The sequence below is a fragment of the Anguilla anguilla genome, chromosome 19 (assembly GCF_013347855.1).
Source record: "Anguilla anguilla isolate fAngAng1 chromosome 19, fAngAng1.pri, whole genome shotgun sequence".
NCBI classification, from domain to species: domain Eukaryota; kingdom Metazoa; phylum Chordata; class Actinopteri; order Anguilliformes; family Anguillidae; genus Anguilla; species Anguilla anguilla.
Genome location: NC_049219.1, coordinates 14762429 through 14786881, shown reverse-complemented (window position 1 = coordinate 14786881; position 24453 = coordinate 14762429). Strand labels below are relative to the sequence as shown.

The following is a 24453-nucleotide window of genomic DNA, read 5'->3' as shown; positions in this document are numbered from 1 at the left end:
AGTCTGTTCACACAGGCAACGTGCCTATGGCTGCACAAACAAGGTGGAACATGTTTTAATCAATTCTCTGTAGAAAGTATTACACCTTATGAAACTATTATACCAAAAAATTACTTCTGATACTATACAGAGAGTTAGATTTTGCATACCTTTCATTTAGAATGCTATTTCATAACTAGTGATGGCCAAAGAGAAGGATGATAACTTTACTCTGAACGGCAACTTTTATTAAAATGCATGGCAAATGCCTAATAAAAGCATATTAAACACAAAACACTTAAATATTAAAATTCATACCGGGACCGTTTGCAACACAAGCCTGCAATAGTTACAATAAAAGTCAACAACAGAAAACTAACAGCCGAGATTTATGAATAACAGAATAAACGTTACACTTCCTGTTGATATTTCTGTCCTTGCATATATTGTGTGAGAATGCACTTCACCCTATGAACTGAAAATAAATATTATTTTAATGACCACTCAGTTTATTTACATAGTTATTTATTTACAACGCTGCCATGTAGATGTTTTTATTTACTCATTTTAAATTTGGCGCCACCTGCTGGCCTTTAAATACTAATTTGGGCTTTTTTTCTATACACAAAAATTCATAAATAACATTTTTCTTCATCATCATTACCAACAAAATAATTACTGAAGTAGTTTAATCCTCTGTTTTCAGTCATTGCCCATATACACCCTTATCTGTACATATAATGCAAAGCAGGTGCCTGCTTCACAAAGCAAGATTACCGAGTTAGCAGGATAACTGCGCTGAGTAAAACCCGCAACCCCCCACCAAAGCTGGAGAATGGCCTTAAGTAAAAAGAGCTGTTCCGGGTTTTACTCAGCGCAATTGTCCAGCTAATGATTTTCCCAGCTAACTCAGTAATCCTGCTTCCTGATACAGGCCCAAGGTGAACGGAATTTAAAAATGTGACACAAGCAATACGCTACTTTATGAACAGACAAGCGTGTGTCGCTTTAAGAAAAGTTCAGTTTCGCATTAATGAGTTCTCTCAGGCATACTCATATTCCCCAGGAGTTCTTCAGGACGTTGGCGAAGTCCTGATCGCCGGGTACGCCAACACTCAGACCCTCGTAGTAGTCCTCAAACTCACAGTACGAGACCTCCCTGGGGTCCAGGCAGGCGTCCCGCAGCGACTGGATGTACCCCGCCTTCAGCTCCTCCTCTGTGGACTCGCCTGGGGGTCACAGGTCAGAGGTCACAGGTCAGAGTTAACCTGGAGACACCAGCACATCGCTTCTCAGCCATTGCTATGCTACCATGCAAAAAGCCCATTTAAGCAGTTAACACTTGAGTGTGTAACAGGTTTCATTCAATAAACAATTCGATACGAGTCTAGACCTGTGGCTATGGTCAGGGCGAAAGAAAAGAGCAAGGTTATTAAGACAGGCTTCGTAACAATCAAGACAATGAAGTCGTACTTGAATAAACTGCATTCGCCCTGGCGTGAGTGAATCATAGTGAAATGCTTATCGAGAATCAATGCCTGCCGTACACTCTTCCGCACCAGTTAGTGTTCAGTTACACAAAACAGAGCAGTCCTGTATCGATGATCATAACTGTTGGTTTAATACAGAAGTGGGAACCTTTTTATTAAAACCTCTTGGCACTGTCCAACGTGACGCCGGAGTGAGAAGGTCAGGCCCACCTGATACGACCTTCGGGTGACCCTTGGCGCAGTAGAATTTTTCAATGTCGGTCATGGGGACACTGCCAGACTTGTTTGGATCAAGCTTCATGTATGCCTAGAATCACCAATCACATAATCAACCAATATATCAAACTGCATTCCTTCTTAGGAATATGCAAAAAACATTTTTACCAATGAATTTGTTTATTTGAAAATGATTAAAAAAACTGTGGTAATCCTTCCGACAATCAAAAAAACACTAGACAAGGACACCAGTAGACAGGTAGACGTACCTTTCTGACAAAGGATTTGCGAAACTCGTTCATTTCCCCCATCACTCCCCTCATGAACTCGCCGCAATCCACTCGCCCATCGCCATTCTGATCCAGCATACGCCACACGGCATCCAAGTCCTAAGATATCCATGTACTTATATATACATTTATATTTATTAATCCAGCTAGGTGAAGTGAGAATTTAATGCTCGTGTCCAATACTGCAGCATACAGAACAGAACAGGACGTGGCACGTTGCCGTGGCGGCAGGTTGCCGTGGTACCTTATCGGGCAGTGTGAGGTGGAACTCCTGCATGGCCCGGCGGATCTCCTCCTTTCCCAGGACTCCCTCTCCGGAAGCATCCGCTGCCCTGAGCCGCTTCCCCAGTCCCGTCAGCGTGCGCACGGCCCTGTTCCTCACGCTGTCCCGCAGCGCCCCTGAGGAGCGAGCAGCCCCCGTCCCGAAAACACGCATGCGCGCACACACGCATGCACATACACACACAAGTCCGCACACACACACAAGCACGCACGCACAAGCACATGCACGCAGGCACGCACAGATCCACGCACAAGCACGTAGGCAAACACGTATGCACGCACACACATACATGCACACACACAAGAATGCACAGATGCGCACACACAAACAAACGCACATACACGCATAAACATAAACGCACATACACACAGAAAAAGATGCATGAGAAACAAGATAATAGCAATAGCAAACTAAGAGCAAATGTAATATCTCTTTATAAGACCAGTACCCATCAGCTTAATCCTGCTAACCCCAGTTACAAGCTAAAGGTGCCAATTTCAACACCAGCGGTGCATATGCTTCTGGAAGGTTTCTGTGAAATTGCACCAATCAGTTGCCACTTAAGCAGCAGATAAGCATTTCAGAAGATTCCTATGGTGCATTACAGCCACTCTCAACACTACCACCATCACGGGAGAATAAATTACCTTGAATGGCCATTAAGATGTTCCTGTCCTCACGTTCCTCTTTCAGCAGACCCTGTACACCATCTGCTGTGGAGGCCCTGGGGAGAGAGCATGCAATGAGCTCCAGACCAGAGCAGCAGAGCCCAGCATCGGGATCAGGGCTTCCCAAACAAGCTCACATCTACTGCCCCCCACCCAGACCAGAGCAGCAGAGCCCAGCATCGGGATCAGGGCTTCCCAAACGAGCTCACATCTTCTGCCCCAACCACCCACACCCCCATCCCCACCCAGACCAGAGCAGCAGAGCTCAGCATCGGGAACAGGGCTTCCCAAACAAGCTCACATCTTCTGCCCCCAACCCCCACACACTTTAAATTGCAGACGCACATCCACTGTTTTCTTTGAGTAGTGAGTCAATTTGGGAAGTCAGTGAGGCTTGGCTATTGTTTCTCATATTTATCCCAGAATGCACCTCAATCCATCTGAAGACCCACAGTGGTTCCTGGCCCTGAGTAAGGGCACCGGTCTGCCACAGTTAATGATTTACATACAGCAGGAAGGTAATAATCTAAAAAGTTATCGCAGGGAAACTGTTCACTATTTACCTATATCTGCCCTTTTTATATATCTGTTGTGTTTCACACAAACTAGTGTATAGAAGCATTTGCAGCCCCTCCAACACTCAATGCTGCATGAAACCCGACTTCAGGCCATTAGGACTGCATTGTACAATTAAGAAGATACATTCAAGGAGGTACAGAGATGTTTTCAAGCTCACAGCAGCATGTCCTTCACCAGCTCATCAACATCAGTGATCCGCAGCAACAGCAAAGGCCTCTGCTTCATGGTCTCAGGGAGGCTCTTTCCATGGGAGGAAAATGACAAGTTCGCCCCCTGTTGCACAGGAAGACTAATTATCATGCATATCCTTGAAAAAAACAATGTTGTTACGCTCTCAAAAGCCCCAAATCTAGTAGTCATTCTTCTGTGATGAGTTGCAGTATTAATCGCGATGGATTATTTAAAGCCCATACTGTATATCTGACCTGAAAAGTTCCATCACTAGAACTCTTTAACTCAACAAATTATACTCAGCTTGACCAAAGGAGTCTAATGCACCATGTCTTACTGTGTATCAGTTTGCATTTTATCATTAACACTATGCATGGGGATTCTGTATGGTCAGCCTTTTATAAAAATGTCTGCTTCTTTACGTTGTGAAGCAAAATGCAGATTTCCTCAAAAGCTGACCGTAAAGTTAAGTCTAAGACTAGCCTCCTTACTGATAAACACTTACTGTGATGTGTTTAGATATCTGAGCATACTTGCCACACAGAAATCATGAATGCTGTACTGCATTCCCCTCCTCCTTCCACATTCGTGTTTGTAGCAGCCCTTGGGAATGAAGGGAAGGGCGTTTGTCCTGATGAATAAGAAACAAAAATTAATGTTTGACGGCGACAAAAGCCGAGCGCCATCCTGCAATCCAACACGTGGGAACACCGCAGTACCTGTTTCTGCCAAACTGCCGGTACTCATAAACGGTCAGCGTCTTATCGTAAGCAAAGAAAAAGCCGATGAGCTCTCTGCTTGCATCGCGTCCGTTCCTAGGGGCAAAACAAAACAACGCGGTCCTTACCGGTGCAGAAAATGACTGTTTGGTTGTGGGTTTCTGTTTATAAAATGACATGTGTGCATTACATAAATGTTTAAATGTGCATTCAACCGGTACTACTGGTGAGAACTACAATCGTAAACTCAAGTTTTGCTTTATTTACAGCATTATGAATGTCTATATTGTCTAAATAAATACTCCCAGGAAACATTACCTGGATAAAATTCTGGCGTCAAAGCGCAGCTTGTTTGACAATAGATTCTCAGTCAAAGCTGACCTGGTTTTCACTCTGTGGAAGTAAAAATAGCTTGATAGCTCAATCAGTGAAACAGAGCCGAGTTTAACCCTGGTTTGGATGACACAGGTCCTGTTCTAGTGTCCCCCACACTGCCCTACACAAGTAACAGCGCCTAATGAACAACATAAAATAATCCTGTCCAAAACAAAAGAGACATAACATAACATGGGGCTGGAATGCCTCCAGATCTTTAAAACTAAAAGCTGAAAATCCTCCTAAGCAGCATTTTCAAACAAAATATCACCCAGTCAAATTTAGAAGTAATGAATACTCACTGTGTCTCATGCAGTGTTCTTCTCCTGTATCGCATGGGCACGGAGCCGGTCTCAGAGGGTGAGGTCTGCTCAGACCGGGCCCGGTTCTGATCCGGGTCGCTAATGACCGCCCTGCAGGGTACATTTCCCACACGTTTTAAAGCCGGATCTGATCAAGAAGTCATCGGCCAATCAGACGGTTGCTCAGTTTGAACCGTCGAGTTTTAGAAGGTGTGCTGACGGGTGCTGTGGTCACTGAGATTCAGCATCAGCAAACAGATCCACTCAGCCAGCGTGTTACATAAACAGCCATTTCATTTCCCAACATTTATTATGAAGAGGACTTTGCAAGCTTTACTTGTCATTCTTATACCTCGTCTGCGATTTTGTTCTCATCTCCAGCTTTAACAGTCAACTATCCAAATCCAAATTCTGTTTCAAAATCAGCCTCACCTGGACAACTGGTCCACCATAACCTGCTCGACCACAGCTTGCTTCCTTCTAAGAATAGCAAGGTCCTCCTGAAAAAAATAAAATAAAATCCAGCCTGTCCTACAACTCATCTGCCATTTTGTAGAATCACCGATCTCACCAGATTTCCCAGACGGGCTGCGGTGGTCTAGGCCCCCCTGCCTCAGGTGCAGACAGGTGGGGACGCACTCTAACACACTCACAGCCTCCAGCTTCCTCTGGCTGTGCTGGGGGGTGTAGGGCTTGCTGGTGTAGGACTGCTGCAGCAGGGCCCTCTCGTCCTGGGGGGTCAGATCTTCCTCACGGGCTGACAACTACGGGGGTACGAGAACACCAGCAAGTGAGAGAGTAGACTGGAAGCTGCTTAAAGATCACAAACATGTGATTAGAATGTCCTTGAGTGAACATTCTAATGCTGATGTCACAATGACTACTGGTAACTGAAAGCAGTGGAGTTCTAGAACACTGACTTAGAACTGTGACCGTTCTTAGTTCCGGGTTCACCACAGACGCAACTCTATCTACGGCTCTGGGTTAAACTTTCACATGCGGCAAAAAACTACTAGTTACTAAGCAGTAAATGCCCATTAACACCACAAAGCTATATTAGAAATGCTGTGTGTGTGTGCACGTGTGCCATCAGAATAGAACAACGGAAGGGCCATTACAAGCTGTGAATAAATCATTAATGTGAGATCGAGCGCGTTAACCTGCTGTGGCGGGTGGCTGGGCTGCTGCGCTCTCTGGCTCTGCAGTCTGAAGCCTTCCCTCAGCTCGGCCTGGTACTGCTGGTACTGCTTCCTGTGCCTCTCTGAGGGAGGGGGCAGGTCCTCCGGGATCACCTTCTCCTCTTCCCATGGCGGGGGCTTAGTTACACACACCCACACAGAACAAGTGAAGATGAAACATTTTGTTGCTCCCAATTAAAATGTTGAACTTTGAGCTTTGCGGACTTAACTTTGAGTCACACATCTGAGATGATGTTCTAGTGTGCAGAGGTGTATAAATTACATATTTATCATAAAAGAAAGGAAATTTCCAAAAGAAATGTCACCTTTGGTGTTTTCTTGAAGGGTTTCCTTGAGATCTGTTAAACAAAATGAAGACATGAAATTGAGAAAAGATAAATGTGCATAATCGAATCACACAAGGAAACTTTAAGCTTTTTGCAGCATGGAACTAAACAAGCTTAAAACTGAATAATATGTGGCAAACCGTGGCTAACATCTCACAGCTGAATTCTCTATTTAAGTCGATGGGCAAAAAATATATAAATATATTAACTGCAGAATCCAAATTTGCGCACGTCACATAACGGCTTTATGTTTATTCAGATAATTATGAGAAGTCAAACCTGGTGAGCGCGTGCAGAAATCGCACAGCCCCAGCTGAAAGTGGAAGAGGAGTCGGGGGTAGCGACTCGAGGCTGCCTCACACTCGCCGGAACATACCAGACATCCTGATTAGGATTGCGAGAAGGAAAAGACGCGTAGAGTAAGCCAGCAATGTGACGGAGGTTCTCGCATTGCATGTATACACTTGCATCACTCAAAAAAGCACTTCAAGAGCAGTAAGAGTCAGTAGTAAATATATCCTTCCATCAAAGATTCTCACCTCTTCCTCCCAATCGCCAAGTTTGCCAAGATTTAACGGAGGCACTCTGCAATAAGGAAATGAGAATAATCTTCACCGCAAATTATATACAGAGACTACTGAATTATGTACCAGGTTGTAATAGTAATCTGAATTCAAAAAATACATAACATATTGTCTACATATAGTGCACTGACTAAAATGAATTGCCTTCGGTTCGTATTCAAGGGCATAGCTCCGGTTTGGGAGCACAGGTGTTCTGCACAGGTGCATGGGCATCAATAACCTGCGCCATTACGTTGCGTTGCTTTGTGTAATATGTTGTGTATATGCGCATATAGAATGGTCCCGCATAACAGTAATCATTATTGTCCATATTTTTTATCGTTCTGGAAATGTTTGTATCCATTGATCTATGCTGTCAACAAAAAGTGGGTGCGTTGTGTAATTTATGTATGCAAGTGGTCCAAGACAAGCGTGAGAAACTTACTCTGCCGGACGCTGGCCAACTCTTGATTCATTGTTATGACGCTGGATGAAGAGATATTATTTAAATGAGCAATTCCCCGTGGCTAAACCCAAAAACCACATCTTCGACAAATATATTCTGAATTAGTAGCAATATAATGTATTTGCCCACACTGAAGCTTTTTTTCACGGAACAACCTACCCCTGCTTTCTGCCGAAATTCATGCTGTGCTCTTGGTGTGGCCGGTATTCCTGTAATTTTAAAATCCAAATCCATTTTGCGTTAAGTATATAATTATCTATATTTCAAATAGTTTATATTCTTATAACTCCACAACTTCTATGTCTGAACACTAGAAGGACGGCAGCTTTCCGACGACTCCGCCTATCAGGCTTGTTACTGTGGTTTCGCAAACAATCCAAGCTGATTACCGTAATGTACGCAACAAAGCTGTATCTTTTCCATCCCTGTAAACGTATGCTACATAAAAAAGCTTTTTATTTATCATTTCATTAAATGAGAACGTTTTCAAAACTGTTTGTGCATTTTTATTCTGCGTTTTAGTAAATTTGCAGCGACGTTTACTTCAGTTTACTTCTGTGACTTTTATTTCAAAATTAAACATAAAGAATTAAAAATTAAAATAAATTATAAATAAAAAACAATATGCAACATACACAAGTAAACGCATAGTGAACATTCAATTTGATAATAAAAGCAGTGACTAGCTATAATCTCCGTGTGAAGTGAACAATGATCAGTTCAGCTGTTTCATTTCTGCGAGAGAGAAAAAAGCCTTCGGTCAAAACTAACAACGGATTTACCCGAAGTTTGACGAAAATAAAAGACTGTTTCAAGTAACTGCGACTTTATGCCAGAGGGTGGCGCACTCTCATAGGTATTGCTATCGAGCAATAAATACATTGAGGTATGACACAGTGAAGTATTAAGAACAAATAGGTCATGCTTATGAAGTGTAGCCTATGCGTGGTCTTAGAAAAAAAAAACATATTGTACATAGTAATTCAAAGTAACAACACAAATCTTATATGAGTTTGGATGCATGTGTGTAGGTGAGTTTTTAAAATGTTCTACTGACTGGGTAGCATACTAGAACTACAGGTTTTTTCATACCATAAGTCAGTAAAATTACAGAACCTCTGTTTCAAGTCAGGTGCTACTTTTTCCGTGAATTATTTTTTGCCTTGATTTGCACAGACTAGTTGAAATGAGGAGAGAGGGGAATGAGGAAACCTGCCTTCACTTCAGTGGGTGGGTCTCAACATCGCCAGCAGACTTCAGCAGTACCAGAGAGAGGGAAATTACGGTCAGTGTCTCTCTGACCTGGGAGACGACAGCACCATCTGAGCACAGGCAAAATTAAAATACTTTCACATTTATCTTCTTTCCTGTTAACAAAAGTAAAGCAGGTGAAGCGCATTTCCAGAGAGCAGCTGCGTATTTGAGAAGGGACTCACAGGACCTCCTGCAGGCTTTACAGGAGAGCCGTCCCGGTGGCTCTGACCATGACTCCGCTCCTGTCTCGGACGCTGCGCCTCGCGGTTCTGATCGACGCGCTCGCTGGCGTGCGGTCTGCCCCGGAGGGCCAGCTGCCCGAGATCACCGACCGGGCCTTCATTGACACGTGCGTCCAGGCGCACAACGGCCATCGCTCCAATGTGACCCCCCCCGCGAGCGACATGCGGTACATGGTAACGTATGGAGGAGCGTTTCCTTTCATCTCCCGTCGTCACACACCAGAAACTGCAGTAACTGTGCACAGTTACCATGGAGATGTGAGGACAGGGTGAATTTACTTTAACACCAGCCTGTAAAAGTAGAAAGTGGAATGGGTAAAAGTTTCATTTTACAGTTTTGTGTTTTGCTACATTTGATTGGCCCCATTGACATTTGACTGGCCCATTGGTTTGGATGTGGTACAACAGATTGCGAAGACTGCCACCCAATAGGTTGTTTTAGAGGAAATGTTTTGTGAGTGTTGAAACTGCAAGCTATAGCCACAAGCACTAAAAAAAAACTCAAACAGAGAAGTGGCTGAGCTCCTGCTTGTTAATACGTACACTACCTTATGTAAGACGTGCTGAACAGGGTCCCAGAGGCAAGATCCAACCTTCATATTCAGTGAGACAAGGAAGGCTTTGATGGGAGCTTTACATTATCAGAACCCCTTACAACCTTCTAGTCTATACAAACTTAGTCTATACTTCCTCCCAGGAGGAAGCCACTGTGCGGCTCTTTAACTCTATTTCCCTGGTTGCATTGGCTCAGGTAGTTAATGTACCCTTGCAAAGTACTTAACTTTTTGAAGAAAATATGTATGTGAAGTTTCCTTAAACGGGAAGGCCATCGCAGCATCGCGCGTCCCGCTAGGAACCGCATTTGGCGACCCTGCCAAACAGGAGAACAGCCTCCATGACCCACTAGCCCTGACCTGGAGGACTCAGACAACGTCTTTTTAAAAAAATTCCACACATCGCCATCATACGCAACATCTGACTGTGCTGTGTAAATATTTACAATGGCAGTAACAAAAAAGTGTTTATGTTAAAAGAAATTTACCCAGACTAGAATAACTTAAAAAAATTTTTTTTTTTTTTTGAAACAAACAATACAGACTGTGCCATTGCTGATGTAATTTTGAGCACACAGAAGAGAATAAAACATGGATGTTCATGTGCACATTGTGATGAACTGATAGGAAACATATTCAAGCAGGATGGGTGGACACTCCAAGAACGTCACTATCTGTTATTTTATGATTGTACCCCTCAGGGAGACCACACTGTTTATTTTACTTCTGGCTGACATGTTATCAGATGCTGAGTACTCACATTTTTGGAAAAATAATGACTTTTATGCATTATTGACTGTGAGGTAAATACAATGAATACTGAAAATTGAGGTTTGCTTGCAAAAAAATCAGAAATGTATTTATTTCTTCTTTAAATCCTTGGTTAATAATAATAATAATAATAATAATAATAATAATAATAATAATAATTATTATTATTATTACCTAAGCATAATGCCTTATCCGGGGGGGGTCTAAGTTTTCATAATGATTAATTATAATTTATAATGGGAATATTATAATCTTAAAATGGGCTTATTTCATACGTTATTACAGTAGGCACCATATCCAACAAAAATGTGCCAAATTTCAATTAACCGATAAAGTTAAAGGATTAAGGTATAATCGCAAAAAAGACTTACGGGCAAACAGAAACCTGCTAGCTATAAGCAGTTTCTTTGTCACAAGTTTAATGTTCTTATTATATAAAGGGAACCCCTTTCTTGTTTTAAATGCGGATCTATTCTTATCACTGGCTTTTGTGAGCTCAGTATTGTTTCACTGGGTGGGATTTCCTCAGGGTCACTAGTGATAAATTATTTGGCTGTGAGACCAGGGAGGTGTACAATAAAACAGACCAGATTGATGGCTTATTTTTGTACAAAATAATGACAAACTATGGTTTGCTATCGTTTCCAAAAAAATATGAAATAACTCAGAAACTACTGCTTCAGCAGACAGCTAACGGCTACATCTGCAGTTCTCAATGTCGTATCAGTGTATCAGTGAGCAGTAGCCCGATCTTTACATTGATGCATGACTTGGGAACTATGTCCCAGTTTGTGCCCAATGTGGAGCACAGGATCTTGATACAAAGCTACAGAAGTCCAGAAAAAAGGTCATTTCAATCAAACTGCAATACGGCTCATTTACAGTGCTGTTGACTTTCCTGATGACAATCTTGTAAGTGAGAGTATAGCCGTCTGGTTCTACACGTGTAAGAACTTTACACATGAAAGTCTTATTCGTGTGGGCTACACAAAAATGGCTGATTGTCGCTCATTTTCTGCAGTACTGACGCTGTGTCAGTTACCCTCGTGCTGTCGCTGTTGTTTTCCCCCGGTCCCGCAGACGTGGGACGGGGCGCTGGCGAAAAGCGCGCGCGCCTGGGCCCGGAGCTGCAGGTTCTCCCACAACCCCCTCCTGACGACCCCGCAGAAGCTCCATCCCCAGTTCCACCCCGTGGGGGAGAACCTCTGGGTGGGCGAGTCCGTCTCCGGCTTCCGAGCGGAAAAGGCCGTACAGAAGTGGTACGAGGAAGAGACCGACTTCACCTACAGCACGCTGGCCTGCAGGCCCGAGAAGATGTGCGGCCATTACAAACAGGTGCCGTGTATGCGGTTGTACACTTACCCTGTTTCTACCACTCATATTTTTATTCATTTTTACACTTACATAACCACGTAGGTCAACCGGACAAGTGGGTAAGGAACGTAAGGGACTGTGCTGCCAGTCAGGTGTAGGGGGACTGATTGAGTGGCTAGATGTACAGAAATGATTTTGTGCAAATTTGTGTCCAGGACACTGAGATTTACACCCTGTAATATTTTTAAAAGGACGTTTTTATGGCCGTGTGACCTCAGTTTAATGTGTCCATTGCTGTTACTGGGGCATTGCCCTCGAGTGTGACATGAGAATTCCCCTTTAAAATCTGTGCCACTTGTCCTCAGTTTGGTGTTTCTCTTTTCCTACACAATACTGTAATTTGACAGCAGAAATGTTCCATCTGCTTCTTTGTGTTATCGTTCTTCAGGTGGTTTGGGCCAAGAGCTACAAGGTCGGCTGTGCGGTTCAGTTCTGCCCAAACGGAGTCGAGGAATATTCCAAAAAAAAATCCACCATCTTTGTCTGCAACTACGGAGAAGCGTAAGACATACTTAAAAGCACAACAACCAACAAATACATTCACATTCACTTCATTTGGCAGATTCTTCTGTCAAACGCATACATTTACATTTCCTCATTTGGCAGATTCTTCTGTCAAACACATACATTTACATTTCCTCATTTGGCAGATTCTTCTGTCCAAAGTGATTTGCCACCATAGCGAACAATACCAAATGCTAACAACACTGATAAATACTTACTCTAGATAGCGCTCAAATAAAAATAAATAAATATAAAAAAGGAGTAGCTAAGGATCATCATTGTCAACGTGAGTTCCAAGGCTGTTATGACTGTGAGTGGCCCCAAGACCCAACCCCTCAGTTTTCAGAAGTTATTAATAACTACGCTGTTAATAACGGGCAAAATAACAATAACAGGCACGACGCTTGTGACCCCGTTTCTTTTGTTGATGCTTTTTTTCGTGCTTTTGATGTTCTGTCGGGTGTGTGTGCTCTCCCCAAACAGAGGGAATTTTAAGGGTTCCCCTCCCTACAGCGCAGGAGAGTCCTGCAGCGCGTGTGTCAGAGAGACATGCGAGGGACGCCTGTGCCGTGAGTGTCCCCTTATTGGCCAGTCTGCCTGGATACTGTAACCACGGTTACATTATCCAACCCCAAACACCCTCTTCCTGATTTCCCTTATTTGTCACACTGAACGGTTTCAGATCTTCAAGCAAAATGTATTGTCAGACAAAGGGAACCCAAGTAAACCAAAAACACATCTTCAAAATTATTATTATATAAGACCCATATCGCCCACGTGAAAAAGTAATTACCTGTATCTTGTTATTCCTGCTATTCAAGTGTTTAATATGTTCTTCTAAATATTATTAAATATTAAATATTATAATAGTTTTCATTCATAGATTTATGCATGAAAACTATTACAAGAATTATGTTTCTCAATAGTTCTTTGTTTGGTTCTCCAGGTGATTCAAAAAGAGATGAAGAGAAAAGTAAGTATGATTTACAACTTCTAATTGAAGGCAGACAAGATGCAACACAGACTACTCTCAGAGAATAACTGCCAGCTGACTTTACCCTAAACAATGACCATAACACGTGTGACTAAATGAAACTAGAAAGTGGATCAAAGTTTTCTGGATAAAGTCACTACGAAACAACACCCAGTACACACCCCTTCCTGAGGCAGACTCCTCAGTCCTGGGTACATCGAAACAGGGCTGTGCACAGACCCTTTTTGCGGGGGTGGTGGGCAAAATGAAAAAGGGTGCCTGTGGCAAGCTGGACTGTGTAAAATCGCTGTAGCCAAAAGGGCCATTTTGCTGTCTCAGGGCAGGGGTATATGTTTCAGGGTATACTGATGCTGTGTGCAGGCTACATGTTAGCGTACGTGCTGTGTTCTGTGTGCAGGCTACATGTTAGTGTACGTGCTGTGTTCTGTGTGCAGGCTATATGTTAGCATACGTGCTGTGTTCTGTGTGCAGGTTACATGTTAGCGTACGTGCTGTGTTCTGTGTGCAGGTTACATGTTAGCGTACGTGCTGTGTTCTGTGTGCAGGTTACATGTTAGCATACGTGCTGTGTTCTGTGGGCAGGTTACATGTTAGCGTACGTGCTGTGTTCTGTGTGCAGGTTACATGTTAGCGTACATGCTGTGTTGTGTGTGCAGGTTACATGTTAGCGTACGTGCTGTGTTCTGTGTGCAGGTTACATGTTAGCGTACGTGCTGTGTTCTGTGTGCAGGTTACATGTTAGCGTACGTGCTGTGTTCTGTGTGCAGGTTACATGTTAGCGTACGTGCTGTGTTCTGTGTGCAGGTTACATGTTAGCGTACGTGCTGTGTTCTGTGTGCAGGTTACATGTTAGCGTACGTGCTGTGTTCTGTGTGCAGGCTACAGCAGCTGGAGCCCAGACTGGGACCCTGGCGCTGCGTCCTCCGCGTCCTGCAGCGCTGCCTGCCTGGCGGGGCTGGTGCCCAGGCCCCTGTCCCTCCTGCTGATGTGTGCTGGGGTGTACGGGCTCCAGGTCCTCCGCCAAATCCTGTTTGCGCACGAGTGACCCCCGCTCTGCTGTCTGGGGGCGAAGCTCTGTACGGGGAGCAGGGGAGTGAGCGGGATGGGGGGGTCCACTGTGTTTTTCTGCCTTAAAAAAAAAAAAGAAAGAAAAAAAAGAGTAACATATTCAACAAAGTACTCAAAAATGTGCGATTTGGCAAGCACTGAATTCAACAACACGCATCCCATGTTTGGTCTTGTTACCATGGTTACGGTGGCTGGCATTTTCTTTGGCTGTGCGCCATGTTGTCCAGCCCTGATTCGGAGGATGTCAGAACAGAAGAAACTAAACATATCCCACAAATCCCATAACCTGTAGTTCAGAACCTAGCCGTTACTTATCCTTCAGAGAGGAAAACCTTTATTCAAATTATTATTCTTGGATCAATATTAATCTTGGATATCTTTCTCCCCAACCTGATGTCACACACAGCAAAGATAAGGCAAAAATGATTTTGTTTATAAAGCATCTATAACATTAAAACACATAAGACAACAGACCTACTATGAACTGCAGGAATAATTAAGAACAAGTAGTAAAGACAGAAATTATTAATATTAAAATATTAATAAACATAAAACAGCTTTGGGGCAGTCTTTTTTATGAGCAAATCATGGTTAGCAGTTTTTAAAAAAATCCAAAAAACAACCTGGAGCACAGACAAGAATTAATTATTAGTGACATGTGACATCCTCCCGTGGACCGTTATGAATTCAAAGCTTTCCAAATCTTGCCTGGATAACTTTCATATCTATGCACATTAAAGACTGTCATTTTCACTCAGCTTGGTGTTTCTCTCCCCTCATGCAATGCTGTAACTTTATAAATTTTATATGAGCGTTTACTGTCACCCTGAATTCAATAATCTGTATCTTTCAATATTATACTATGTGCAGGAAATAATTGTGCATATTTGTTACACAGAAACCTGCTATAGCAATTCGGATTCAAGCACAAGTTAGACAGCAGTGCAGAAAATGTCCACACATTTAAAATATGTACATTAAATATTAATAACTGCTGATTCAGCTCAATTGAGTGAGTGCTGGTTATTAAATATATTATTTGCCTGTGGTGTTACAATAGCAGTAATGCTCAGTCGGGAACTGAACCTGGTTAACATCTCTAAACCAACGTGCCACTGTGACACCAGGACAAACCCAGAGCCTCACTGCTTCCTGTGCTTTCCCAAGGTCAGGACAGACTGTCTCAGACCCTCCCATCTGCACAGAATAACAGCCAGTTTTATTGGAATAGAAAGAAAAAAATGATAAAAAATCATTCTGTCCCTCTTCACCTCAGCTGATGTGCGGTGAGTGTTCTGGCACAAAATGGCTGCCGTGCATCTCAGGTGGGTGCTACACACTGGTGGTTGCCGAGCTGTTTCCCCCTCATCACTGTAAAAACCGCTTTCAGTTTTGAGAACAGCACTTTACAAAAGTAATTATTATTATTATTATTATTATTATTAATAAATTGTTCAAGTTCTGAGAGAGTACATTTCCTCCTTTTTGGAGTTCACTTTAATGAAGAGAGTTTAATTAATGCTGATCATTTTACTTCAGCAAATGTAGAAGTAAAATTTGGCAGCAGAGAGTGAATACGGCAGAGTATGTACTATCCAGAGTATGTACTATCCTGCCAAAATTAACCCTGCTATTTAGGACCATGGACAGCGGCCATCTCACTTACAGACAGGCACTGCTGAGGTTCTGTTCGTTATCAGTGCGTAACATTGTCACCTCACAGCAAGAAGGGCGTAGGTTCGAATCCCCACTGGGGCCTTTCTGTGTGGTGTTTGCATGTTCTCCCCATGTCCGTGTGGGTTTCAAAGTGAAAGTCATAAATCCAATTATTATTCATCTCTACAGTTAGTGATCTTGGATCATTAGTAACCACCATCAGTCAGAGCAGAAGTGTAACTCACCCTCCAGCACAGTGTCCCTATCACAGTTCAGCGATAGGACTTTCTTTAACCACAGCAGCAGGGAGCTCTGTTTCCAACAGCAAACTGAACTCCAGCCCAAGTACGGGAGAGCGCATGGCTGCGCGTAGCTTCCAGTATTTCCCAGGATGCACCTGTGTGCTCTGTCTCCCACGCAGAAGGTCGGGGCGGAGCACGACCCTGGAAGGAGCCCGGCGAAGGCTAGCTCGCGCTCATGTCAGCAGTTGCTTGCAGCCACACCCTGGCATCCTGGTGCGCTGGCTAAAAACAAAAAAAAATGCCCCGTTTAAAGATGGCAGATCTCAGCAAAGGCCAGCCCGCCTGGGCAAGGCCTGCGCCAGACTGCACCGCGTCTGTCACCCCCTCCCGAGGTGGGACGGGGGCTCAAAATAGATCAGACAAAGCCAGTGGAATATCTGACCCAAACAGCCGGCCCTGAACAAGGACGGGGCCTTTCCATACAATGGACCACTCTGACTCAGGAGTACCCACCCTCTTTATCAGCACAAAAGATAACTGCAAGCCTGTTTTTCCCCTTTGTTCTTTCAAAGTCACAGAAATGTATAGGTGTCTGTGCTATTAATGTTTTTAGTTTATTACACATTTATGTGCTTTCTGGGGCACTGTACTGACTCTTATTAAGAGGTATTTCAAACTGGATGCGATTACCTACCGTTAAGACTCCAGTGCTGAAGAGAGATACTATAGCACAATCCTTCTCCACATCTCTGACATCATACAGTTTCCCATGACTGAACTGCATCAGAGGTCTCTCCGGAACCGTATGTGACAGGAAGTCACTTACTGACGAGGCTGAAGGTTGGCCCACGTGGCACAGTGCTGCCCCCCAGTGGTGAGAAGCCTGAAACATCCAAGAAGTTAACTAAATATTACACTGCCACTACCTTCCTTAACTGTCACTTAACTATCTGGAGGGTCCCTATTTAACGGCACTAAACACAAAAAACACCCGATCAACCTGCGTTCGCTCTGCTTCGAAAAAACAGATCCAGTCGGAATGTTGAGCGTCAGAGACACAGACTGTTACTGTACTTTGTCAAGTGTAAAGAACTTGCCTTTTCTCTCTGGGTATGGTACTGCATAGTACGTTACACACCAGGTCCATGTTATGAAGGGGAAAATATATTTCAGGCTTAAATGAATATGCGTTGCACTGGGTCGGCAGGTAGGTTGAGGGTCGAGGATTGATTTCACAGTAACATATGGTAGTCAGCTGCTTTACAAAGACATTCACCAAGAAAACACAGCTCTTTAATAATCCAAACCAGGTGCACATGAAAAGATGGTAAATGATTTGGAGATCCAAGTCTGATCTGGGATTAAGTTCATTCACATGGTATTCATGGTGTTCCTATAAACATAAAACGAAATTGGACAAAATATGTATAACACTGTACAAACAACAACTAAAATGATTCTAAATCCACTTGAAATATATTTCTAGAACTGTCCTACCCCTTGCGTGGCAAAATGAATATAAACGAATCCAGACACTTCAGAAGATTAGGCAGGGCAGAGGACAGCTAAAACAATGATAACCATGTTCAACCTCCTCGATATGTTCTCAGCCGTGTTCGCTATCGCCTCACCCGGGGCAGGGGGCATTTAAGACGTCCGCGGGATACCAGCCGTCGCCTGGCGGGCATGCAGCGGGGTCAGCGCGATGCGGAAGAGTCACTGGCTTGTGCGGCAGAGCAGAGGACATGCGGGTCTAACTCCGGGACTCAACTGGCAATGTCAGATTTGGAGGAGGAGAACAGTTCATTTATTGACGACATTGTCGGCATCACGTTACATTTCCTTCTTGAGACAAATTCTCTCTTTTCTTTTTTCCTTTCCTCTCTCACCTCTTTCTTTCACTTTCTGTGGAAGAGAATCCTGTGCACCCATCATCATTCAATGCCCTGTTTTAAAATAAACCTTTCATTAATACTTAAAAAAAACCAAAAGAAACATACTCACATATATACAGTACAATTACAGTAAAAAAACGCATTCCAATGAACCAAATTCTTTAAATAACATAGATACATTTTTTTATTACTTATATTTAATGTGAATGATGTATTATTCACACCAGTGGAAACCCATTCAGGTTGTACGAAAAGGATTAAATGACTGTCAACACATTGCACCAATAATATAACGTCCACACAGCAGAGCCACTAGTGTCAAGCCACACAGAATAGCTTTGAGTACGTCAATACAGCCAATGACTGCCAACTGCCCACGGCCTGGACTGCTGTGACATCATGCACTTAACTACAGATCGCTTAAAAATGGGACTAGCTCTGTACTGCACACTAAAACTGGGCATTCCGTTATACGATACTGCTTTTCTAGGGAGCTGACCACATTCAGACCTTCTCAACATCCTCTCATTGAGAGTAAAAAGGTCTAAGAAACACCAGTGGACAGAAGGGAAACAATGTGGGTCTTTAACTGCCATTATATCCTTACGTTTGGGTTTCTAAAGAATAGACTCAATGAGGTAGATTCTTTTGATTAACCACCGCTATTGACCGACCAAAAGGATATCTCCTTACTGTTTTAGTTGCCCCAAGGCACACGCTCCTGGGATCAGCACGTTATCGTCACAGCGACATAACCTCGTCTTCAGACAAAATCACGGGAACGCAACCACAACTTAGGACAAAAATCACAGAAGCGTAACTGCATCTTATGACAAATCACAGGTACGTAACCGCATCCTTAAGACGACTTGACAACAGACGACGCTTGAGAGATAACTCCTGCGGACCACAGCGGACTCCGTCCCAACCCATGAGTTTCACATTAGCGGGGAGGATCTCCTGTCACTAAACATTTAGAGACAGAGAATAACACTGATTTCATTCCTGTGAGAGCACAGATGACAAACAAGAGATACTATATACAGACAGAGGAGCAAATGAAATCACAGAAAGATCTAAGCACACAAGAAGAAGAAAAACAACAAACAAGAATTTAAAAAGTAGCTATACAGTGTAAAGTGCAACCTGTTATGGCACAAATCTGGTCCTCATTGTGTGTGTGTGTCCACTGACTGCATTGTGAGAACACACACTTTCAGAGCTGAAATCCAAAGAATCTCCAGCCACTCTGTTTCCCCCCCCCCCCCTTTCCAAAGGCACTGTGGGACGTCCGTAAGGTGACGACAGAAAAGAAAGAAGAGCAATGCCCGTTTGTGCGTTTCTCTTCAAAAGTCGCCTTCATGTCGCCTCTCTCATAAAAATCAACGTAAATAGACGACGTCCATTTTGAGCGTTTTGAGAAATTACATTTTCCACGACACCCTCCAGTACTCTGAACCCCTGTTTTTAAGAAGAGTGCATTGAGTCCTTATTATTATTATATGAAAATAATACTGTATGGAGGGGGGGGGCAAGCACAACTGTACGCTCAAAGCCCGTCTCGACGCCGTTAAAAGAACTCAATTAAATATTCCGGGTACACCTGGTTGCTGTCAAAGATCACAAAGATCTTGGGGTTCACAATGTCATCCACGCAGCTGTCGTAAAAGTTTGTGATGGTGGTGTCTTTGGAGGGGGGCCGGCTGAACAGGGGGTGTCCCAGGGTGTACTCCCCCACCAGGACCCGGGCCAGGAACATGGACTTGAAGGACGGCTCACTCTGGAATGTGGGCGGGGCCAGGCCGTGCTTCTGCAAAGTGAAGTTGTGTTTCCCAGTGGAGTGGCAGAACTTACTCGAGTACTTGGCATCTCTCGCAAAATAACTTCCTGAAGAGAGAGACAGAGACAGAGAATTACTGTTCCTATATTAGACACAATAATATCAGGTCATTGGTCGACCTTACCACAATGCATTTTCATCTTTAAATAGTTCTTAAGTGTGACTTTTGTTTGATGGTTGGTGTGGTGAATATAAAAACATGAAAAAAAATGAAGGAAAAACAGCGTAAATCCTGCTGGAGATTTCTCGGAGAGAAGGCCAAGCGCACGGAGGTCATATTGATCGACAGCTTCCGGGTCGTGGCTGTGGCCCACCTTTGCCGTAGACGTCGCCATGGCTCCCGGTCAACCGCCAGTCAAAGTTGTAGGTGCAGATGGCCGGGACGTTGCTGTGGCCCGTGCCGTGGAACAGCATCTTCTCTTCCACGTCCGTCCGTTTGATCTTCCTCAACTGGGCCTTCTTCCTTCAGAGGACGCGGGAACAGAACGCAAGATCAGCACACCTCCGCAAACGAACAGCTGCTGTAGTTAAGAGGACTTCCCAGGGTGCTGTGCTTTAAACTTGCACTTTGACGAGTGGTTATTTATTTATTTATTTATTTATTCATTTTGCATGCAGTGGGGGACTGAGAAATCATCCAGGAGCTTTGTGTTGTGATCCTGGATCCAATTCTTGTGCTATTATTCCACAGTAACTCAACTCTTGATCATGGCATGCACAAAATTGATCGACAACATTCATCAATGCGATCGCATCAACCACAAGTATAGTGCAGCCTACCGGCAAAAAAACTCCCACAGGTCTAAGTTCTGTATTCTGTGAATTAACTTGATGAGGGCTCCTCCCATTGTCCTCTCAAACAACCTTGCTACCTCTTTGTACTCATAAGTGTCTCTGCCCAGAGAGATGAGCTGGAAGACAAGAATCACAGTCGCGTTAATCAGCACAATCCCACTTACGCGCTCAAGGCAAGGCGCACAGACTGAGAGGGACTTCTGTGTGGTGCTGGAACTAAATGCCTTAAAATGCCGGGGACAGAAAGCGAGACGAGCGTCACTTACCTGGAAAGGCTCCTCAGTATTGATCCTTTCCCAGTGTGAGGGAACGGGCAGAGCAAGGTTATCACAGATAAATCTGTAAAACACACACACGCGCGCGCGCGCACACACACACACGCGCACACACACACACGCAGGCACACGCATGCACGTACACACTATTAGAACTGAGGGACTTTTCTCTTTAGATTTACAAAAGTTAAGTTAGCTGGTTAGCTGGCTAAATGAATTCCTGTAATGCTGCTTTGTTGAAATGTCCCTCAGGTCAGTCTTACCTGAAACTTGTCGCTGAATGGAGGGCTCGTTTGATTGGCCGTTGCTTTCCAGTAGTTAGATTAGTCTGTTTCATTACTGCATGTGGTCGGTACAAAAGAAAAACAAGCAAACGAGCATTGAAAAAAACAGAAGTGAGGCAGTGTATCCATGCTCAGACAGGTACCCTAGTCTCCTCTCTAAATCTGCACTGGCTCAAACTCATGTACATGGAGAGAGCTTTATCCATACTCTCATATGCAAAAAAGGTTACATTCAGACAGACACCACTGTCATTACAACACTTTGTAACACACAACTAAACTGAACAGGAAGCCGGACATGCTTTTACATATTGGCTAGGTATTAATCGATAGAAAAAACAAGAAGTCATCACCCTCTGATACCTGAGAAATCTAATCTGTAGGTATACTTGGCTGTGTGGAATTCCAGGATGCCCTGATGATTCCTCGCGTAATTCTGTTCGATTTGGTCGCTGGTCACAGAGCAGGCAGCACTGGGGTCCACCTGAAATAATGCAAGAGTACAGAAGGGGAAAAAAAGAAATTTCTCACATACAGGTTGTGGAAAGCATCGCAGGTAGCCGATTCTCATGTGTTCTGTTTTAATGTTATCCTCCGTAAAGTTATTATCCATGCTACCTCAAAAATATGCCACACGCCACACTCGGCCAGGTAGAACCAACACCAGCGGCTCTCCGAGGTATCCATCTCCTCCACATCAGAGGACTCGTCTTCTGCTGTCCTTGTAAACATGGTTTTGTCCCACTACAAACAATCAGACAGTCTAATGTGATGCCAAGGGATGAGAAAGGAAGGAAGGAAGGAAGGAAGAAAGAAAGGAAGAAAGAAAGGGACGGAGAAACAACAATCACATGAAACTTTGCGTGACGTGCATTGACAGCTGCACAACGCTGGCCAATTAGCTGCAGCCAATAGGGTGACTGCAGCCCAGCTTTCAGAAATAGTTTTGATCGAATTACTTCCAAAAAGTGCAGATTTCAGCTAATCTAGAGATCGGTGGCTGCAAGACGCTCACTGTATTCCCAATACTAGGTTGTAATTGAACTTTTTATTTAAATTGCAAAACACTTCTTTCGTCATGGAACTGAGTAAAAACGAAGGTTATGTTTGTACCGAGCCGCCTAAAGTGCAACCGCAGTTTTCTTTCACAAGAATAATACTCCGACTCTTCTTTTATCGGCTGATTAGCTAACTGAGCATCATAGTTAGCTAAAGAAGCATCGGCAAGAGTATCGAGTTAGTCTACAGATATTCCGATGGGCCCACATCACCCTGTGTGCTTGTTGTCAGCTCATCCAGGTGGCACCGGAGCTGCATTTAATTGTGGCTGCATATTCATACGTTTGCTTCGTCAGCGCTTACTTACATGAACTGACAGACAGTGGAAAAGATGATGTATCAGCGGACCTGCACTAATGATTGCCACCTCACAACGCAGCTTCGCATTCTGTCAGCAGGATGGTGGTTCGTGGAGGCTAAAACAAACGACACGATTTGTGCCCAGTTAATTTTGTCTTACCTGTTGTGAAACAGCCCTACTTGTGTCTATTTTAGTTAGTGCACTCGTCAACCATCCGAGGTTAGACATCCGAAAAGCGAACAAACACCGGCCTCTGCGATTGTCAAGTTTCCATTTTTAATGTTATTGTTTACTTCCGCATACGTCACAAATGTGCCATTCAATTTTGTCGGCGTTTCCGTGAGCATCTTGACTGCCGCCTAGCGATAGGATATCGAAATCGCGCCTTCGACCAAGAAAGAACATCTTGTGCCCTGTTAATAATAGGAAAAGTAAGCAACGACCGAATGTTGATATAATGTACAAAATAAGCGAACATGTTGAGTTTCGCTAACCAAGGAGTGATTGCATTTAAAAACAGATATATGCAAAAGTGCACAAAATATTTTACGTAAAATGCATGAGCATAACTTTTGTACCTATACATTAATCTATTTTTGGGGGCATTTCAAACAGTTACGACAGCAACTCGATGTTAGGATGAAACCACGGGCAAACGACTGCATTGAGGTCCACGAAAAGGACTAGTGATTCCGTCCAGGCCCCACTACTTCTGCAAAATGGCGCTAATTAAATGGCATGAGTTGAACAGGCCCCGTTTCCATGACATTAACCAGTGAACAGCGAGCTTTTTATAAGCAGTCTTTGAGCTCTCTTTGAGAGGGTTACATTCAAGATGCAGCAGTGCAATACAGCATGCAGGGGCAGACACTGCTTTAATTGTCTTTGCATGTCCTGCCCAGCGTGACTCTGTGTGTCCCATGCTTTTTAAGGTGGGCCATGTCTCGTCGACAACTCTGGAGATGCCGACCGCAGGACATCTTTAGAATTTAGGTATTTCGGTGCCATCCTCATTTATCTCGTGTTAAAAAAAAATAAATAAATAAAACACATCACCAATGTCTCTTGCCAAGTTTCTGCATTTACTCACTAGTCTGTGAGAGAAAATGCAGCATTGTGATAACAATGATTATATGGCTTTTGTAATCCATATGACAGAAAGACAACAGCAAAACACTGCAGTGAATGATGACAATTCTTCTTTTCTATATTCCAGTGATGTCAAGATGTGGACAAGACTAACACCACGAAAAACCCGTATTAAAGATACTGTCTGGCTTTGACCTCTGGCACACATTGGCTCAATATACACTTGCCTACATCAGCCTGACTCTCCTGGGTCTAACATAGTAGGTTCTCAATCCTGGTCCTGGAGAGCCACGGGGTATGCTGGCTTTTGTCATTACTCAGAACATGAGTAGCGCAGTAACGGATCAGTTAAAGCAGTTTGTCGCACAGCCGACTCAGCTCACATGGTTTTCTGAGTCTGAACCAGTCGCTGATCTTAAGGCAAAAACAAAAACCAAAAGACCCCGTGGTCCTCCAGGACCAGGACTGAGGATCAGTGGTTGAAGGTAATATAGCAATTAGCATCAATACCTGGGGTTGGTCAACATGACAATCAGCACAGGACAAATAAGAAAGAAACAGGTTCACCACAGGTATTATTGACCTACAGCTGAGGCAATCATATCTTAGCAAGACTGCCTCACAAAAACA

The 24453-nt window shown here is 43.7% G+C and overlaps 3 protein-coding genes across 8 annotated transcripts; 1 reads left to right on the top strand and 2 right to left on the bottom strand.

Annotated features, from left to right (window-relative positions):
• Positions 1 to 201: 201 nt before the first annotated feature.
• caps2 (calcyphosine 2) lies at positions 202 to 7927 on the bottom strand. Of its 3 annotated transcripts, XM_035401934.1 has the most exons (18): positions 7786 to 7927; positions 7606 to 7646; positions 7137 to 7182; positions 6877 to 6981; positions 6577 to 6609; positions 6233 to 6388; positions 5726 to 5836; positions 5505 to 5572; positions 5073 to 5183; positions 4714 to 4788; positions 4396 to 4491; positions 4214 to 4307; positions 3663 to 3778; positions 2906 to 2982; positions 2220 to 2374; positions 1955 to 2074; positions 1680 to 1776; positions 202 to 1208 (listed from the first exon to the last, which is right to left on the bottom strand). In XM_035401934.1, the coding sequence occupies exons 1-18, from the start codon at positions 7858 to 7860 to the stop codon at positions 1033 to 1035; spliced, it is 1752 nt and encodes a 583-aa protein (XP_035257825.1). In that variant the 5' UTR covers positions 7861 to 7927; the 3' UTR covers positions 202 to 1032. The 3 variants fall into 3 exon arrangements, with proteins under 3 accessions (XP_035257825.1, XP_035257826.1, XP_035257827.1); XM_035401935.1 differs by lacking the exons at positions 7606 to 7646; positions 7786 to 7927 and adding an exon at positions 7326 to 7374; XM_035401936.1 differs by lacking the exons at positions 6233 to 6388; positions 6577 to 6609; positions 6877 to 6981; ... (1 more) ...; positions 7606 to 7646; positions 7786 to 7927 and having other exon boundaries at positions 5644 to 5732.
• A 920-nt stretch (positions 7928 to 8847) lies between these two features.
• LOC118219084 (GLIPR1-like protein 1) lies at positions 8848 to 15390 on the top strand. Its single transcript, XM_035401950.1, has 6 exons — positions 8848 to 9296; positions 11528 to 11782; positions 12210 to 12322; positions 12809 to 12894; positions 13272 to 13298; positions 14198 to 15390. Exons 1-6 carry the CDS (start codon positions 9111 to 9113, stop codon positions 14362 to 14364), a joined length of 834 nt encoding a protein of 277 aa, XP_035257841.1. The 5' UTR covers positions 8848 to 9110; the 3' UTR covers positions 14365 to 15390.
• A 2166-nt stretch (positions 15391 to 17556) lies between these two features.
• On the bottom strand, positions 17557 to 23046 carry LOC118219080 (protein mono-ADP-ribosyltransferase PARP11-like). Of its 4 annotated transcripts, none has more exons than XR_004763650.1 (8): positions 22894 to 23046; positions 21993 to 22118; positions 21738 to 21858; positions 21354 to 21429; positions 20801 to 21154; positions 20335 to 20483; positions 18175 to 20067; positions 17557 to 18055 (listed from the first exon to the last, which is right to left on the bottom strand). XR_004763650.1 is itself a non-coding variant. In XM_035401946.1 (8 exons), exons 1-8 carry the CDS (start codon positions 22960 to 22962, stop codon positions 19751 to 19753), a joined length of 1062 nt encoding a protein of 353 aa, XP_035257837.1. In that variant the 5' UTR covers positions 22963 to 23046; the 3' UTR covers positions 17557 to 19750. The 4 variants fall into 4 exon arrangements, 3 of the variants coding, with proteins under 3 accessions (XP_035257837.1, XP_035257835.1, XP_035257836.1); XM_035401946.1 differs by having other exon boundaries at positions 17557 to 20067; positions 20801 to 20931; positions 21082 to 21154; XM_035401944.1 differs by having other exon boundaries at positions 17557 to 20067.
• Between the last annotated feature and the right edge of the window lie 1407 nt (positions 23047 to 24453).

Bases quoted from the DNA above. Each gene is read 5' to 3' on its own strand.
- caps2 (XM_035401934.1), bottom strand. From the start codon at position 7,860: ATGGATTTGGATTTTAAAATTACAGGAATACCGGCCACACCAAGAGCA. The intron at 5,184-5,504 runs GTGAGGCTGATT...TGTACCCTGCAG, and splicing joins ATGGTGGACCAGTTGTCCAG to GGCGGTCATTAGCGACCCGG. The intron at 2,983-3,662 runs GTGAGCTTGAAA...CTCTCTCCCCAG, and splicing joins CTGGTGAAGGACATGCTGCT to GGCCTCCACAGCAGATGGTG.
- LOC118219084 (XM_035401950.1), top strand. From the start codon at position 9,111: ATGACTCCGCTCCTGTCTCGGACGCTGCGCCTCGCGGTTCTGATCGAC. The intron at 12,323-12,808 runs GTAAGACATACT...CTCCCCAAACAG, and splicing joins GTCTGCAACTACGGAGAAGC to AGGGAATTTTAAGGGTTCCC. The intron at 13,299-14,197 runs GTAAGTATGATT...TTCTGTGTGCAG, and splicing joins AAAAAGAGATGAAGAGAAAA to GCTACAGCAGCTGGAGCCCA.
- LOC118219080 (XM_035401944.1), bottom strand. From the start codon at position 22,962: ATGTCTAACCTCGGATGGTTGACGAGTGCACTAACTAAAATAGACACA. The intron at 21,430-21,737 runs GTATCAGAGGGT...GACCACATGCAG, and splicing joins CTACAGATTAGATTTCTCAG to TAATGAAACAGACTAATCTA. The intron at 20,484-20,800 runs GTAGGCTGCACT...CGTCCTCTGAAG, and splicing joins CTGTGGGAGTTTTTTTGCCG to GAAGAAGGCCCAGTTGAGGA.